General features: G+C 44.5%; 1 protein-coding gene across 2 annotated transcripts in view; it reads left to right on the top strand.

Moving 5' to 3' along the window:
* The window catches only part of zfyve19 (zinc finger, FYVE domain containing 19), a 40221-nt gene that overhangs the window by 9494 nt on the left and 16094 nt on the right, over positions 1-14633 (top strand). The window contains exons 4-9 of one of the 2 annotated variants that reach the window (XM_038783396.1): positions 297-454; positions 2402-2547; positions 5014-5122; positions 5487-5693; positions 10545-10624; positions 12447-12539. In XM_038783396.1, the coding sequence (XP_038639324.1) occupies positions 297-454; positions 2402-2547; positions 5014-5122; positions 5487-5693; positions 10545-10624; positions 12447-12539 (793 nt within the window). Of the gene's footprint in view, positions 1-296; positions 455-2401; positions 2548-5013; positions 5123-5486; positions 5694-10541; positions 10625-12446; positions 12540-14633 lie in introns of both variants that reach the window. The other variant, XM_038783388.1, reaches the window with a different exon arrangement.

Genomic DNA, 14633 nt, shown 5'->3' with positions numbered 1-14633 from the left:
AGGAGCGCAATGATTCCGTCCATGCTGCTTTGTGGGTCCGAGATGTAGAGGAGCAGATCATCTGCATAGAGTGAGACTCTGTGCTGAATACTACTTAGTTAAGCCCAAGTGCCAGAGGAACATTGTAACAGCACTGATGCCAAAAACGTCAAGTCAAGTATTAGTTCTTTGTTACTAATTGTTGATAAACCTGAGCTTTTCATGAATGGGTTACGTGCCCTTGAACAAATAAAAACTCTACAGCCGATTTCTCTTATGATAAACCTGTGAAGCTTTTCTCTGGGCCTTTGATCTAGGCGAGTGGCTGCTCTCGAGGCTAAACAGCAGGACCAAACTGCAGCCCACAAAGTGACCAGTCAGGCACCAAGCGTAACCTCAAAGTACAGAGGTCTATCCAAAGAAGACCGAGCCATTGCTGAACGACTGGAGAAGCTGAAGGGAGAAACCAAACCAAGTAAGTGCCATTGATAATTATTGGGATTATTTAATTGCATATTTTGGAAGTCAAGAGAAACTCTGGATATCTTGATAAGCATGCAGTATTTTGTAGAACCCAAAGCGTGGTGCATCCTCACCTCTGGATCAAAAGATTGCAATTTCCTTACACTTCAAAGGAATTGATTGTGTATTCAGCAAATAGGTGAGGTGCTGTATGATTCAAACCTTTTTGTGTGAGTGTGCAATGCCATTTTAACAATGTTGATGAGGGTAGTAAGAGAGGGATACTTTAGCAGAGACTTGTGACCCACAAGAGTCGCTCTCCCTGATTTTTGCTTGTCATCTTTCCCTACTCTGTATTGGGCATCTTGGAACACACTGTCAAGATAAGATCCCACCAGAAGGGATAAGGAATCAAAAGCCTGGAGGAATAGAAACCATGTCTATCCAAATTGTAAACTTACAAATCATAACATTTTACAAGGAATATAATTAGGCTAACATTTTTTGAAAAACAGCTCACAAAACACTGTCCTCAACAGGGGCACAAGTGAACAAACCTGGAATGTCATTTTGGAACTGGTGGATCTTTCAAGGTTTTACACATGCTGATTTGGAGAACACAGTAGGTGTTTGTGAACTGTGGTTCGTAGCGACATGAAGGGATTTGAGAAAGTAAATAAGGAGGAATTGTTTCCAGTGTCAGAAGGGTAGGTAACCAGAGGATTTAAACAGATTTAAGGTAATTTGCTAAAGTAACAGAAGTTATTATGACCCTGATTACAATGCTTGAAAGGCTGGGAGCAGACTCAATAATAATTTTCAAATGGGAATTGTATGAATACTTAAAGGGAACACTTTTACAGTGGTTTTGGGGGACGAGCAGGGATGTGAGACTAATTGAACAAGTCTTTCAAAGAATCAGCACAACATGATGAGCCAAGTCGATTCTTTCCGTGATTCTATAGTGATTAAATTTAGTTATCTAACATTACCTTTTTGAGCGGTTTCTCTGCCTTTTTGAGTTGGTTTTCTGTTAACCGCTTTATATCAGGTGCAGTATAGTCCATGTAAGAAAACCTCAGTCGGACAGACTGAGAAACAACTTTCCAAACAGAATTTTCTGTGTGACATTAGGGAGATGTTTGATTCTAGTCTGTTTGTTGTTTCAAAACAAAATTGAGGAATGTTGTGCTTGAAGCTATAAAGAGCAGCAAATTGCAAACTGTCCTTTCACCTCAGGGAGTTGATCTCAAAATAAACCCAAGATTAATAGGATCTTATCCTCGTCCCTGAGGGCTGGAAGACAGTATTTTGGGGTGGTGTCTGTTTAATTCTCAAGGGTGCCTGCCTGTTCACAATAAATAATTGTCCTCAATAGAGTATTAATCTCACAGAGAAACCTCAAAGATGCTTCAGGTGGAAAATGATAGTGACACACTGATTCAATCAAAGATTTTATTCAGTTCCAATATTGGGGTTAAGGCTGCAGGTAGAGCAGCGTGCAACAGATTTTGTGTGTTGAAGCAAATCACCTTGAGATTTTAAATGCCTCTATCAAATCAGAAGGAACAAACTTGCTTTTATATAACACCTTTTGTGCTCTTGAGTTGTCCCAAAGGCAATGAAGTCATTTTGAAGTGTAGTCACTGTTATGACACCAGCAAATCACCCTAAAATTCCCTCTGTTGAAATGGAAATTGCCCTGGTGCCATTCTTGAGATAGACTGTTTGTTGACAGTGCCTTGAAAAGTATTTTCTTTTCCCCAATCCGAGTGCAAGATTCAAGAATACCAATTTGGAGAAACAATATGGAATGTTGTCATGACATGAAAACTTACGGTTGGTCCAAGGTTTATCTATCAGGGCTGGTTCCTAGTTGGATTGTCAAAATACATTTACAACCTTAGACAGGGGATAGGGTGGATTACATCCTGGTTAGACCTTTTCTTTTATGTTGCAGAATCTATACCATCTCAGGGGGAGATTGAATTGCGACTAGCAGCACTGAAGAAGGACCCCCTGCGACCCATACCTTCCACGGTGGAGATGGAGGACAGGTTAGCCCAGTTAAAGGGCCAGACACCACCTTCACAGGCCCCCAAACCTGTAAGGACCTAGTCTTTCTTTGTACAGTTCTGAAAATGCAGATTATCAGCTTGTTTTGTTTTGTACCTGGCCTAAAGACACAACTAAGCCTACATTTTGACAGAAAACAAATGGAAAAAAGTGAAAAAATGAATGAACTAGGCTTAACATCGTGAATTTTCCATGAATGCTGCTGTCTTTGATCTATTTCTGAAGATTTGCATACCAGAGTAGCAGGAAATGCAATGCAGGATGGAGAGGATCCCATATGGTTCCTGGCGGTCCCCCAGGGTCTCATTGAATGACCAAATTTAAGTCTATTTGTTGGAAAGTCACTGACTGGGCCCTGATCTTGAACCTGAACTTCACTAATACCCTGACTGTGAACGGCTTGGCTCTGCACATGCTAGGAATTTACTCTTTAACCTTCTCCTGTTACCTGTGAAGAGTGGTCAATGTTCTGAGGCATTGAGTCACATGAAGAGCTTTGAATCTGTTCATATATTTGCTTCGGTTTAGTAAATATTAATACAGAAAAGTGAATTTCCCAAAACAATGTTCTTAACCCATTCAAGAACCAGAGACTCCCATGATACTTAGTTACTTAAATTGTTTATGTGTCTGTCTTCAATCATGAATAACATGGTTGAGGCGAAATCCAACAACTTCCTTGTTCACTTTGAGGGACATTGTGAGAAGTTTGTCCTTTTTACATGTCAGCTGTGATAAGAATTAAGCCTAAGGCCAGGCACTTCTATGTATCAGGATTTATCACTTGCAGCGAGCCTTCCTCAACCTGGCTACTCCTAAGTATGACCTTGCTTCCAGTGACAAAGTTTTGAGAGAGATCCTTTGTTATACCACTTAGAATGAAGTTCAGCTATATATTGCTCTTTTTGGCAGTATATTGCAATTTGCACTGAAGCATCACGTTTGTAGATCAGGCGTATTTGGAAGCAGAGGAAAACACCACCTGTTGTGCCGGATTAGTATCTTAGTGGTTAGCACTGTTACTTCACAGCTCCAGGGACTCTGGTTCGATTCCTGGCTTGGGCCACTGTCTGTGTGGAGTCTGCACCTTCTCCCCATGTCTGCATGGGTTTCCTCTGGGTGCTCCGGTTTCCTCCCACAAGTCCTGAAAGACGTGCTTGATAGGTAAATTAGACATTCTGAATTCTCCCTCTGTGTACCCAAACAGGTTCCGGAGTGTGGTGACCAGGGGATTTTCACTGTAACTTAATTGCAGTATTAACATAAGCCTACTTGTGACAATAATAAAGATTATTAATTATTATTATTATCTATGACCTAAGTGATCCCCTCCTGCTTAATTGTGCTAATTTACCCATTTCCCACTACAGTTAGACAATGGTCTCTCTTGGTTTATTAAATTAATGCTGATTTGTACAGTCATACTCCAAGAACTGGATTAGAATGCCTGGTCATTTTCAATTCAAACCCATATAGCCATAAATCATAATGAAACTTTCATCCCAGCATTCCGGACTAGTTTTGACCTCTTTCCCGGATGTGAAGGCGTAGCCGACCACATCACTAGTTCAGTTACTGTCATGTGGGAGTACCTTTAAGAAATGGGTGTTTATAACTGGGTATGTATATAAATATCTGTAGTGAGAGGACCTTTAAGATATGGGTGTTTACTACTGCAGTGATGTCAGAGTGGGTGGAGCTGGGCTGTCTGTCAGCTTTTTACTTTTGTTTTTGAGCAGGCTGCAGGGTGTGTTTTAGTTTTGTTTTCAGAGCTGGATAGCTGCAGTCACAGCCAGAAGGTGTATGAATCCCTCTCTGTAATCTAAAGACTGTAAATCGATCTTGGTGATTTAAAACTAATAACAGTAGTGACTTTAACCTTGTGTGCTTCTGATAAAGGTTTTGTTTTTAAGGCGTATTTTAAGTCCCGTACCAGCCTCCCCGAACAGGTGCCGGAATGTGGCGACTAGGGGCTTTTCACAGTAACTTCATTTGAAGCCTACTTGTGACAATAAGCAATTTTCATTTTTTCATTTCTTTAAAACGGAAAGGTTAAAGGTTTACTTAGTGTTGTAGTCTTGGGGGGTTGTATTTGAATTAATGGTTGCTAAGATGTTCACTGTATGTTTTTAAAGAGGTTAACTTGAGTTCATAGAATAAACATTGTTTTGCTTTTAAAAAAACTTTTCCATTTCTGCGTACCACACCTGTAGAGTGGGCCGTGTGCTCCCCATACCACAATCTAGTAAAAGTTGTGGGTCAGGTGAACTCCATGATACACTTTAGGGTTCTCTGTTCTCGTGTCCTAAGCTCGTGTGGTTCTGGGTCTCCTTTAGCACCATGTCGCCGATTCTACAGATTGAACTGAAGCCCTGTCCTTTAGGGACCATAGTGTGTGCGTGTGTGTGCGTGCGTGCGTGCGTACGCAACTAGGGTGGGGGGTCTTTCTGCAAAGGTGTGTTACAAGATGAGCTGAACCTTGTTTTTCTGCTGTAGAATTATCAAGCTCCTGATAACAGGACTCAAACGGAACAAGTCAATGACCTCTTCAAACAAATGTCGGAAGAAGCAGCCATAGACCAAAAATGCGGCTCTGGCATTGAAGGCAAGTTGTATAAAAGATCTTTCTTCCACTCTGGTCTGTACCTTTATTTTGTGCTTTGTGAAGCTCTGTTCTTTAATTTAAAAAATAGAGGGCCAATATATATATTCGGCGATCATTAATAAAACCAATAAGTAATTCAGGAGAAAGTTTGTCACCCAAAGGAACATGGAGCCACATAGGGTATTTGAGGCAAATAGTAATGGACATTGCATTGGAAGTGTGCATGCACCTCTTGGACCCCATTTTCAAGCCTTATGTGGTGACTGTGTTGACTGAAAGGAACAGGCGATACATGGGCCAATTCACCTCGCAATATCACTAAGCAACGCATAACAAAGCACAACATTTTGTGTGTTGAGTATAGATGGTCCAATGAATGACCTGAATAAAGGAATCGATCCGCGTAATTTCAACAGTGACACTGACGATAACACCAAACGCTTGGAGGAAGAGAAAAGTAATCTGCTGCACCAGGCGACAGCTGAGCTGAAGCAGGACAATTTACATAAGGAGCAAGTATTAAAGATATCTAAGAGACTGGCCACATTGAAAGGAGAGGACCCAAATGCTGGTGAGTGCAGATCGTTTTGGATGAGCCCAGTGCATGTCTGGATTTAAAAAAAAAAAAAATCTGAATGTGCTTCTGGCAATGCTGTTTATATCTGCAATGCAGTGATGGTGTTCCCATAATGGTATTCAATAGGTGTGACAATGCAAACTTTTAACACATTGACAGTGAAGGCCAGTGAAATATTAGTGGTGCAGAAACAAAATATTTTCTCCCCTTGTTTTTCCAATTTTCCATTGTGCTTAAGAGGCTCTAAACCTTTGTGAATCCAAACACTGAGCTATTCAATCATACAATGTGCAATTCTCAGTGTGTAATTGAAAATAATTCATGTTACTGTTTGTCAGTTGCTTCTCACACCACTACCTGTGCCTCACCCTCTACTTCTGATTGAGCTCGACTAATCCAGCAATAACTGGAAATTGGACCTTGGGCTTGCATTGCAGTAAAGTCACAAGCAGGAAGCTCAAAGTTACAAAGCCAACTGGAAAGCTACAATCTGCATGATTTCTTTATTTAGTTTTAAATAAAAGAACATTCACTGATTTAGTTATGAAGCCATTGTATCTTTAACTGTATGTTTACATCATTTATAACAGCTTTGTATGTTTTGATCACACAGTGCTTGTTGTTGGAGGACAGTGGTGCATTCAGGTTGACTACTTGCACTAGAAACAGTCTTGGTTAGGTGTTGATTTAGCTCATTTTAGCATACAATGTGCAATTCTTTCTGGTTACTGGTGAAGCCTATGGCTGAGGGGGAATGGCCCTGCCTGTTATGGGGTCTTTGGCTTTCACGGTCAGCCAATGGTTTGCTGCGTTTGGGCGGATTGGCAGATTTGCTGAGCGAACCTGCCAGATTGAGCCCCCGATTGCTTGATATTACTCCAGTTCCAGATGGGAGCTGAACATCACTCATTCTCATTAGCCTAATTTCCCCATGTTTTGGGAAGTGCTGCCCTTTGTCACAGAGTGGGGAGGAGCAAGGGCATGGAAAAAGGATGCCACGTCCTTCAGATGGTACTGAGAATGGTGGGAACCTACTCATTGCTGAGGCCCTCCTTCTACAGTAGGCAGGCCCAAGATGCACTGAATGTGGCCCTCTGAGTTGCAATCCAGAAGACTGCATGCGGGGTTTAACAATGCTGTACGTTTGAGGATGTCCTTCCGGCAATAGTGTTTCCAACAGTTATTCAGTAAAAGGGGAGATTGAAATTAATGGAACCTGTATGTGATGTATGACCTTGGGGTAGTCTTAACACATTTTTCTGTAGGTATTTATATTCACACTCTCATTTACAGTATGTACCACAGGCTTCCGCTCCCAGGCATTCTTCTTGTCCCCTTTGCAGATTTTAACTAGTATATACTGACGAGACTTGGGTGAATAGTTACACAGATGGATAGGGTGAATGCAATGAATGAAAATATTTTCCCCTGCCTCCACTATTTGAAACGCCAGCCAACGTACCAGCCTGGCAATTCTGTGACCTGGTCCGTCACACACCGGCAATTCCTCTGGAAAGGAACACCTCAAAAGATTTTTAGCTCCCAGACTTGGAGGAGGGAATTTGTACCTTCAATTCCAAACTAAAAGGAAGGAATGTATGAATGTATGGGCGGGTAAAGTGTCTAGGATTCAGAAGACAGTCCTCCAGAGGGACTGGCAGTCAGGGGGCTTGGCATTGCTGAGTCTGATGTATTGTTATTGGGCACTGAATGCGGAGAAGGTGCTGGGATGGTTTGGGGATATGGGTGCAGATAGAGTCGGGGTCATGTAGGGGGTCGGGGTTAACGGTGTTAGTGACGGCCTCATGCTGTTTTCTCCAGAGAAATATTCAACGAACCCAGTGGTGGTTTCCACATTGAAGATATCAAGACAATTTCAGCAGCACTTTAAATTGAGGAAGGTATTGAAGTTGGTGGCAGCGAGGTTGGATTACAAGTTTAGGGGATGGGAGGAGATGGGGTTGGAAGGGACAAGGGACTTGGTTTTAGAGGGACAATTTGCGAGCATGGAGGTGTTGTCGGAGAAATTTGGGCTTTCATTGGCAGATGGTTTCAGGTACCTACAGGTTCGCAACTTAACAATGAAAGGTCTTCCCAACATGCCCTTTGGTACCTCCTTCATCGTTGTTGGAGAGGATTTTGCCACTGGCAAGGACGGAGGAGGGGAGCACATCGGGGATTTATGGCAGAACTATGATGGAATAGGCAGTGTCTGTGGAGGGAAGGGGTGAGGCTAAGTGGTAGGAGGAGTTGGGGTTGGAGCTAGAGGATGGTGTGTGGTGCGTGGCTCTGTGTAGGGTGAATGCAACATCATCATGTGTGAGGTTAGGGTTAATACAGTTGAAGGTAGTGCATCGGGCCCATTTGACCAAATGCAGGGTGAGCAGGTTTTTTGCGGGCATGGAGGTAGAGTGTGAGCAGTGTGGGAGGAGCCAAGCTAATCATGTGCACATGTTCTGTTCGTGTCCTAAGCTCGTGAGGTTCTGGGTCTCCTTCTTTAGCACCATGTCGCTGATTCTGCAGATTGAACTGAAGCCCTGTCCTTTAGGGACCATAGTGTGTGTGTGGGGGGGGTGCAGGCAACTAGGGTAGGGTGTCTTTCTGTTGGGGGTTGCGTCGCACGGAGGGACGGGGGAGGGTTTCAGAGAGTTTGGTTTTTTTTGAATAATTTTTAAACAAAAGAAATTGGTGCATGTCTCAATTTCTAACAATTAGTACTTGGTAGGCCCAAGTGATCATTATTTAATATTGAGCAAATGCTGAAAGCCTTACATAAAATTAGAACATTTAAATACATAAAAGGCCAAAACGGCATCTATGAAGGGAAAAGATAGTCATATGCAGAGAATAAGTACCTTTCATAAGACTCGGGTTGTTTTTCTTTCAAGTTACTGTTGTCTGGCATCTGAGTGATGGTTGGGGAGTGATGGATAGAGGCCAGAATCTCCTTTGCAACCTCGCTGCAAAGTTTGCTGTTTATACACAGTCCCCAAGGAGAACAAAAGGTGTGAAAGGCCAAACAGCAGGGAAACTAACATCAGAGGATGAACTGTAGATGTGGGGGAAGGGGAAGCAAAGAGGAGAAAGGTGAAGGGAAGGTGGATAAGATTGGGGGGGGGGGGGGATGAAATATATATTACAAAATAAAGCAATGGTAAAAGACAGTTAAAATGAAATGGGATGAAAACGAATGGGTTGAGGTGGGGTTAGAGCTGATCATCTGAAGTTGTTGAATTCGATGTTCAGGCCGGAACGCTGTAGCGTGCCTAACCGGAAGATGAGATGTTGTTCCTCCAGTTTGCATTGAGCTTCACTGGAACATTGCAGCAGACACCATACTCCCATGCCCACATATCTGTTCTTGGTCTGCTGCAATGTTCCAGTGAAGCGCAACGCAAACTGGAGGAACATCTCATCTTCCAGTTAGGCACGCTACAGCCTTCTGACCTTCAACTACTGCCATTAGCCCACTCTTTCCCCATGGTTTCTGTGGCCATTAGCACCCGGTTTCCCTGGGTTTCTATGGCTATGACTCATCTTTCATTCTCACTCCACAGTATAAATATTTCCCACTTTATTTGTCTGTTAATTTTGACAAAGAGTCATCGGACTCGAAATGTTAGCTCTTTTCTCTTCCTACAGATGCTGCCAGACCTGCTGAGGTTTTCCGGCATTTTCTCTTTCGGTTCAGATTCCAGCATCCGCAGTAATTTGCTTTTATCATATATAGAATATGCATACCTGGGAGTTAGTCTAGAATCAATCCAAGGGATTCAGGCGGTTTATATAATAGAATGATGGGAGTGTTAAGGGCTGAAATCTGGTTTGGAGGTTCTGATCGTTTATATATAGCATGTTGCACATATCTGAGAATGTTGCAAGCTGGCATCTAATTGAGAGGTTTAGGTGGTTTATATGTGGAATAATAGATACCAGTTATAGGCTGCAGTAATTCAGAATTTGTAATTGAGTGCACAGATACCATGGTAAAGTTGACATTCTCTGAATTGTGTCATTTTGTCAGCAGTGAAATGAACACACTCCAGATGATATGTCATTGAGTCTGTCCCACTGGGCTAATGAATGTGTCACCACTGGTGTTAGAGGACATGTTTGCAAACACAGTGGGTGCCATTCTCCCATTGGGCGGCTAAATGCCGACGCCGGTGTAAAAACGGGAGTGTTTTACTCTGGCGTCGGCGCCCGTTCCTGGGCCCCCTTCTGCGGCCCACAGTGGGGTAGTACAGCGCTGCCGATCCCGGCCTGAACCCGGCGCCGTGGGGTCCGTGCATGCGCAGTTGGGCCGGCGCCAACTAGCGGATGCGCAGTGGCCTTCTTCCCCGCGCGGCCCCGACACCAAATGGCGCAGGGCTACAGGAGCCGGCACGGAGGAAAGGAGGCAGAGAGGCTGGCCTGCCGATCGGTGGGCCCCAGTTGCGGGCCAGGCCACTACGGAGACCCTCCCTCACCCCACAGGCTGCCTCCGGACCCTTCATCGCCGAGGTCCCACCAGCTTAGAGGACGTTAGAACGGCATGGGTGGGACTCAACTTTTTGGTGACGGCCCCTCAGCCCATCTGGGCCGGAGAATCAGCGTGTTGGCCCAGGGTGGAGAGTTGTCGCATACCCCGACCGGCGCGGCGCCGACAACGCCGGTCCCTGTGGCACCGATTCTCCGCTCTGAGGAGAATCACGTCCCGGCATGGTGTGATTCGCACGGCCCGCCGGCGATTCTCCGACCCGGCGGGGGGTCAGAGAATTCCGCCCAGTGTTAATGGTGAGAGAGAGAGAGAATGCAACAGATGTGTTGAAAAGTTTACTTTTCTACTTTCTGTTCTCACAGCAGCTGTGGATGACTGGAAAGATACTGAGCTGGACAGCGATGAAGAAAATGAAGAGCTGCTCACCAAGCGAATTCTTAAACAGGTCTGATCTGCAGTATTTTAAGAGGGAATTTTAATACGGTCTGTGTTTGGTCCAGCAAAGATGCAGACTTTGAGGAATGCAACGTAATGAGAAGGATGCACCATGGAAGTTGAAACTTTCCTGCCCATATGGGGACTTTTTATCCTTTTTAAAATTATATTTTCCTCTTCCACATAGTTGACTTCCATCACTCCTGCACACTCACCCATCTCTTCCGGGGGAAGGGTAAATTCAATCCCAGAATAGCGATCAGTTTACTGAGCCATTTAGTTGGAAGCTAATTGATTTATGAAGATGTATTCCTTTGTAAACACTCCAAATTGCTGCATAATATTTAAAAACCCAGGGAGAGAAAATTAACTTCTATTGTTTTGCCAACTGATGATTTGAGAAGTTGGCTTTTTAGATGAATTGGGGGCCTGAGTAGATCACAATGAACTTTCCTTAATTTGTTGCATATAGTAATGTCACTCTTTGCTCAGGCTGAAACCTTCCGTTCTCATTCACAGCTGGGATTTTTCTGTTGCCACTGAGAGTGAATGGAGTTTTGGTTGGAATGCCAAATTTTCTCACATAAGCCCACCTACAATATAAACAAGAACTGAGAGTCAAAAGATGTACTGGTTAGGTGGATTGGCCATGATAAACTGCCTCTTCATGTCCAGGTTATGTGTGGGTTAGGTTATGGGGTTACAGGGATAGGGCTTCGTGGATTATTTTTTATTCGTGGGCATCGCAGGCTGTGCCACCATTTATTACCCATCCCTAATTGCCCTTTAGGGGCCAGTTAAGAGTTAACCACATGGAGACCAGACCAGGTAAGGACGGCAGATTTTGCTCCCCAAAGGACATTAGTGAATCAGATGGAATTTTACAACAATCGACAATGGTTTCCTGGTCATCGTTACACTTTTAATTCCAGATATTTTATTGAATTTCAAATTCTATAACCTGCCGTGGTGGGATTTGAACCACGTGTCCCCAGATCATTATCCTGGCTCTCTGGATGACTAGTCCAGCGACAAAACCACTATGCCACCGCAGAGTGGGTGAGTGGACATGGGTAGAGTGCTCTTTTGAAGGATCGGTGCAGACTTCATGAGCTGAATGGCTGCTTCTGCATTGTAGGGATTCTATCAGATTTCTGTTCAACTGGTATGAAACCAAAGCCCGGTTATCATAAAAGATTTCATGGCACAATTTGAAGAAAATCAAAGGAGTTCTCCTTGAGTTCTGACTGACATTTGGCCTCAACCAATCACAACAAAAATAGATAAGATGGTTGTTTATCTCATTACTGTTTGAGGGATTATTCTGTACCCAAAACATCTCCCTCTTTTGCAACAGTGATTACACTTCAATAGAACGCCACTGGGTGTGAAGTGGGTTTGGATCGCTGAGGCAATAGTGAAAGATACTAAATGACTACAAGATCTTTCCTTAAAGTGGGTAACATATAAATGTTACAGGTAACGGGATAGATTTTAAACTTCCTCTCCTTATTTTCAAATCCATCCATGACTTCTTTCCTCTTTCCAGTAGTACTACAACATTCTCCCCACAGATCTTGGTGCTTCTCCAATAGTGGCACCTTGCACATCCCTGTTTTTTATTGCGCCACCATTGGCATGTGACTGTTGCCCGTTAGTTTTTATTTCAACTTTTTAAACAACAGAATAATATTTTGTTTATGATTGATTGATAGGTACTATTTGAACAGGTACATTTGTTTATCAGTTGTTTCTTATAATCTAACGATAGATTTTCAGCTCCCGTTACAATGCTATCCTCCAGAGACTGATTGCAATACTTGTACTTCTAGGTTAATGAAGAAATTGCCCTGGATGAAGCAAGTGGCTACAACATCCCCGTGGAGCCCCCTAAACCAGCCCAGCCCACACCGACCAGGAAGAAGGTATTTGGCATGATTTAATGGCCATGTTACACCCTGCGCGGATCGGGCAAACCGGCTATATGGCGAGAGCAGGCAGAATTGGAATCCACGCCAGGTGCTGATCGGTTTCTGATCTAACCGATGTGCTCCTGTTAGTGTGATCTAGATCCCGCCCAGACACGGCAAGAGACCAATAATCACCAATTAAGGCCAATCTCCATATCATTAACGGGAAAAGCCCCGATCTAACGGTCTCCCATGATCTAACCACCTCCCCAGTGACCCCTTGCAAGGTGTCCTCACTTGAGGTATGTGGGGTAATGCTCATATGTGTTGGGGGAGGCATTTCCCAAGAATTGGAGACACTCAAGCTCATTTAGGTATTGGGCACTATTTCAAAATGGCATCGCGATCTCGGAGGAGCCAGTCTGGCCATCGGGTTTGGCTCTCCAGTAAAAATAATTCTAAATGTGGGCGAGCCTGGGGATAAACTCCCCAGGATTTGAAAAAGTGTCTACGTGTGATTAGATAACGGTGTGGAACTCGCCGACAGAGCCAGGGAGATACTTCCAGCCAAACCCGCCTGAAATGACACTTGGACACCTTTCTGTTAAATTGCGCTCAATGTCTCTAATTGGAGATCAGAGTAAACAAGTGGATGCTGATAATTTTTATGATGATCATCTAGTGTTAATTCCGTGTTCCAACTACTTTTGATACTTCAGACATGTTTTCAGCTAAGACTACCGGCAGGATTTACCGGCTGTTTACGCCGGCGGAAAATTCCGATTCCACGCCAGCGCACTGGTTTCCTGGAACATTGGGTGCTGTCACCAGGAAATCCTGTTGACAACGGCGGCATCATCAGATCCCCCTGGCGGGCCGCCTCTGCCGCTGAAAAACATGTGGTAGTGTCGGGCTGCATAGGAGAATGAGGCAGGCGTGTCTGCTGTCACCATTGTTGTTCGCGCTGGCGATAGAGCCCTTGGCGATGGCCCTTAGGGGGTCAGTAGAGTGGCAGTGATTGTGAGAGGGAATAGGAAACACCGGGTGTGCTATACGCAGACGACCTGTTGCTTTTCGTGTCAGACCTGATGGAGGGAATGGGAGAATTATGGATATACTGGAGAGGTCGGGGCCTTCTCAGGTTCTAAGTTGGATGTCGGTAAGAGTGAGGTGTTTCCGGTGAATGTGGTGGATCAGGGAGCCAATCTGGGGGTATTGCCATTTAGGGTAGCCAGGACATGTTCAGGTATCTGGGGGAATGGGCGACAATGCACAAATGGAACCTGACAATGTTGGTGGAGGAGATTAGGGGGTATTTTAGATGTTACATCTGACATTGGCGGGGAGGGTCCAGGTGGTTAAAGTGAATGTGCTGCCGAGGTTCCTGTTTGTATTCCAGACCCTCCCAATCTTCATCCCGAAGGCCATTTTCCGGAAACCGGACACAGTGAATTTAGAGTTTATATGGGCGAGAAGATACCTAGGGTAAAGGGGGCCGCCCTGTTACATAGGCAGAAACGGAGGTTGGCACTACCAGACCTGCTGCATTACTATTGATCGGCGATTGCAGAGAAGGTGAGGTGGTGGTGGGAAGGAGGGGGTTAGAGCAGGTTTGGATGGAGGAAGAATCCTGTTGGGGGTCCAGCCTGAGGGTCATGGTGACAGCTTCGCTTCCGCTGGTGCCGAGGAGGTACACAGTGAGTCTGGTGTGCAAACCACAATTAGGGTGTGGAATCAGTTGAGGAGGCACTTTAGGATTCAGGGGATATTGGTGCTGACAACGTTGTGTGGGAACCATGGGTTTAAGTCGGTGGAGATGGATGGCACATATAGGAAGTGGAGGGAGTTGGAGTTGGTGAGGGCGAGGGATTTGTACCTGGAGGAGAGGTTTGAAGATCTGGAAGAGCTGCGAGAGACAGTGGAGGAAGCGAGTTCAGGTTTCTCCAAGTGAGGGACTTTGGGTGGAAGGAATGGAGATGGTCTCCCAGGCTGCCGGAGTACACCCTATTGGAAAGGCTCCTGCTTCCGCATGTGGAAGAGGAGGGCAGGATTGGTGATATATTGGGCGACTGGGGGAGCACAGGTGGTGAGGATTAAGAATAAATGGGA

Source organism: Scyliorhinus canicula, chromosome 2 (assembly GCF_902713615.1).
Source record: "Scyliorhinus canicula chromosome 2, sScyCan1.1, whole genome shotgun sequence".
NCBI lineage: Eukaryota > Metazoa > Chordata > Chondrichthyes > Carcharhiniformes > Scyliorhinidae > Scyliorhinus > Scyliorhinus canicula.
This window is presented reverse-complemented; position numbering and strand designations above follow the sequence as displayed.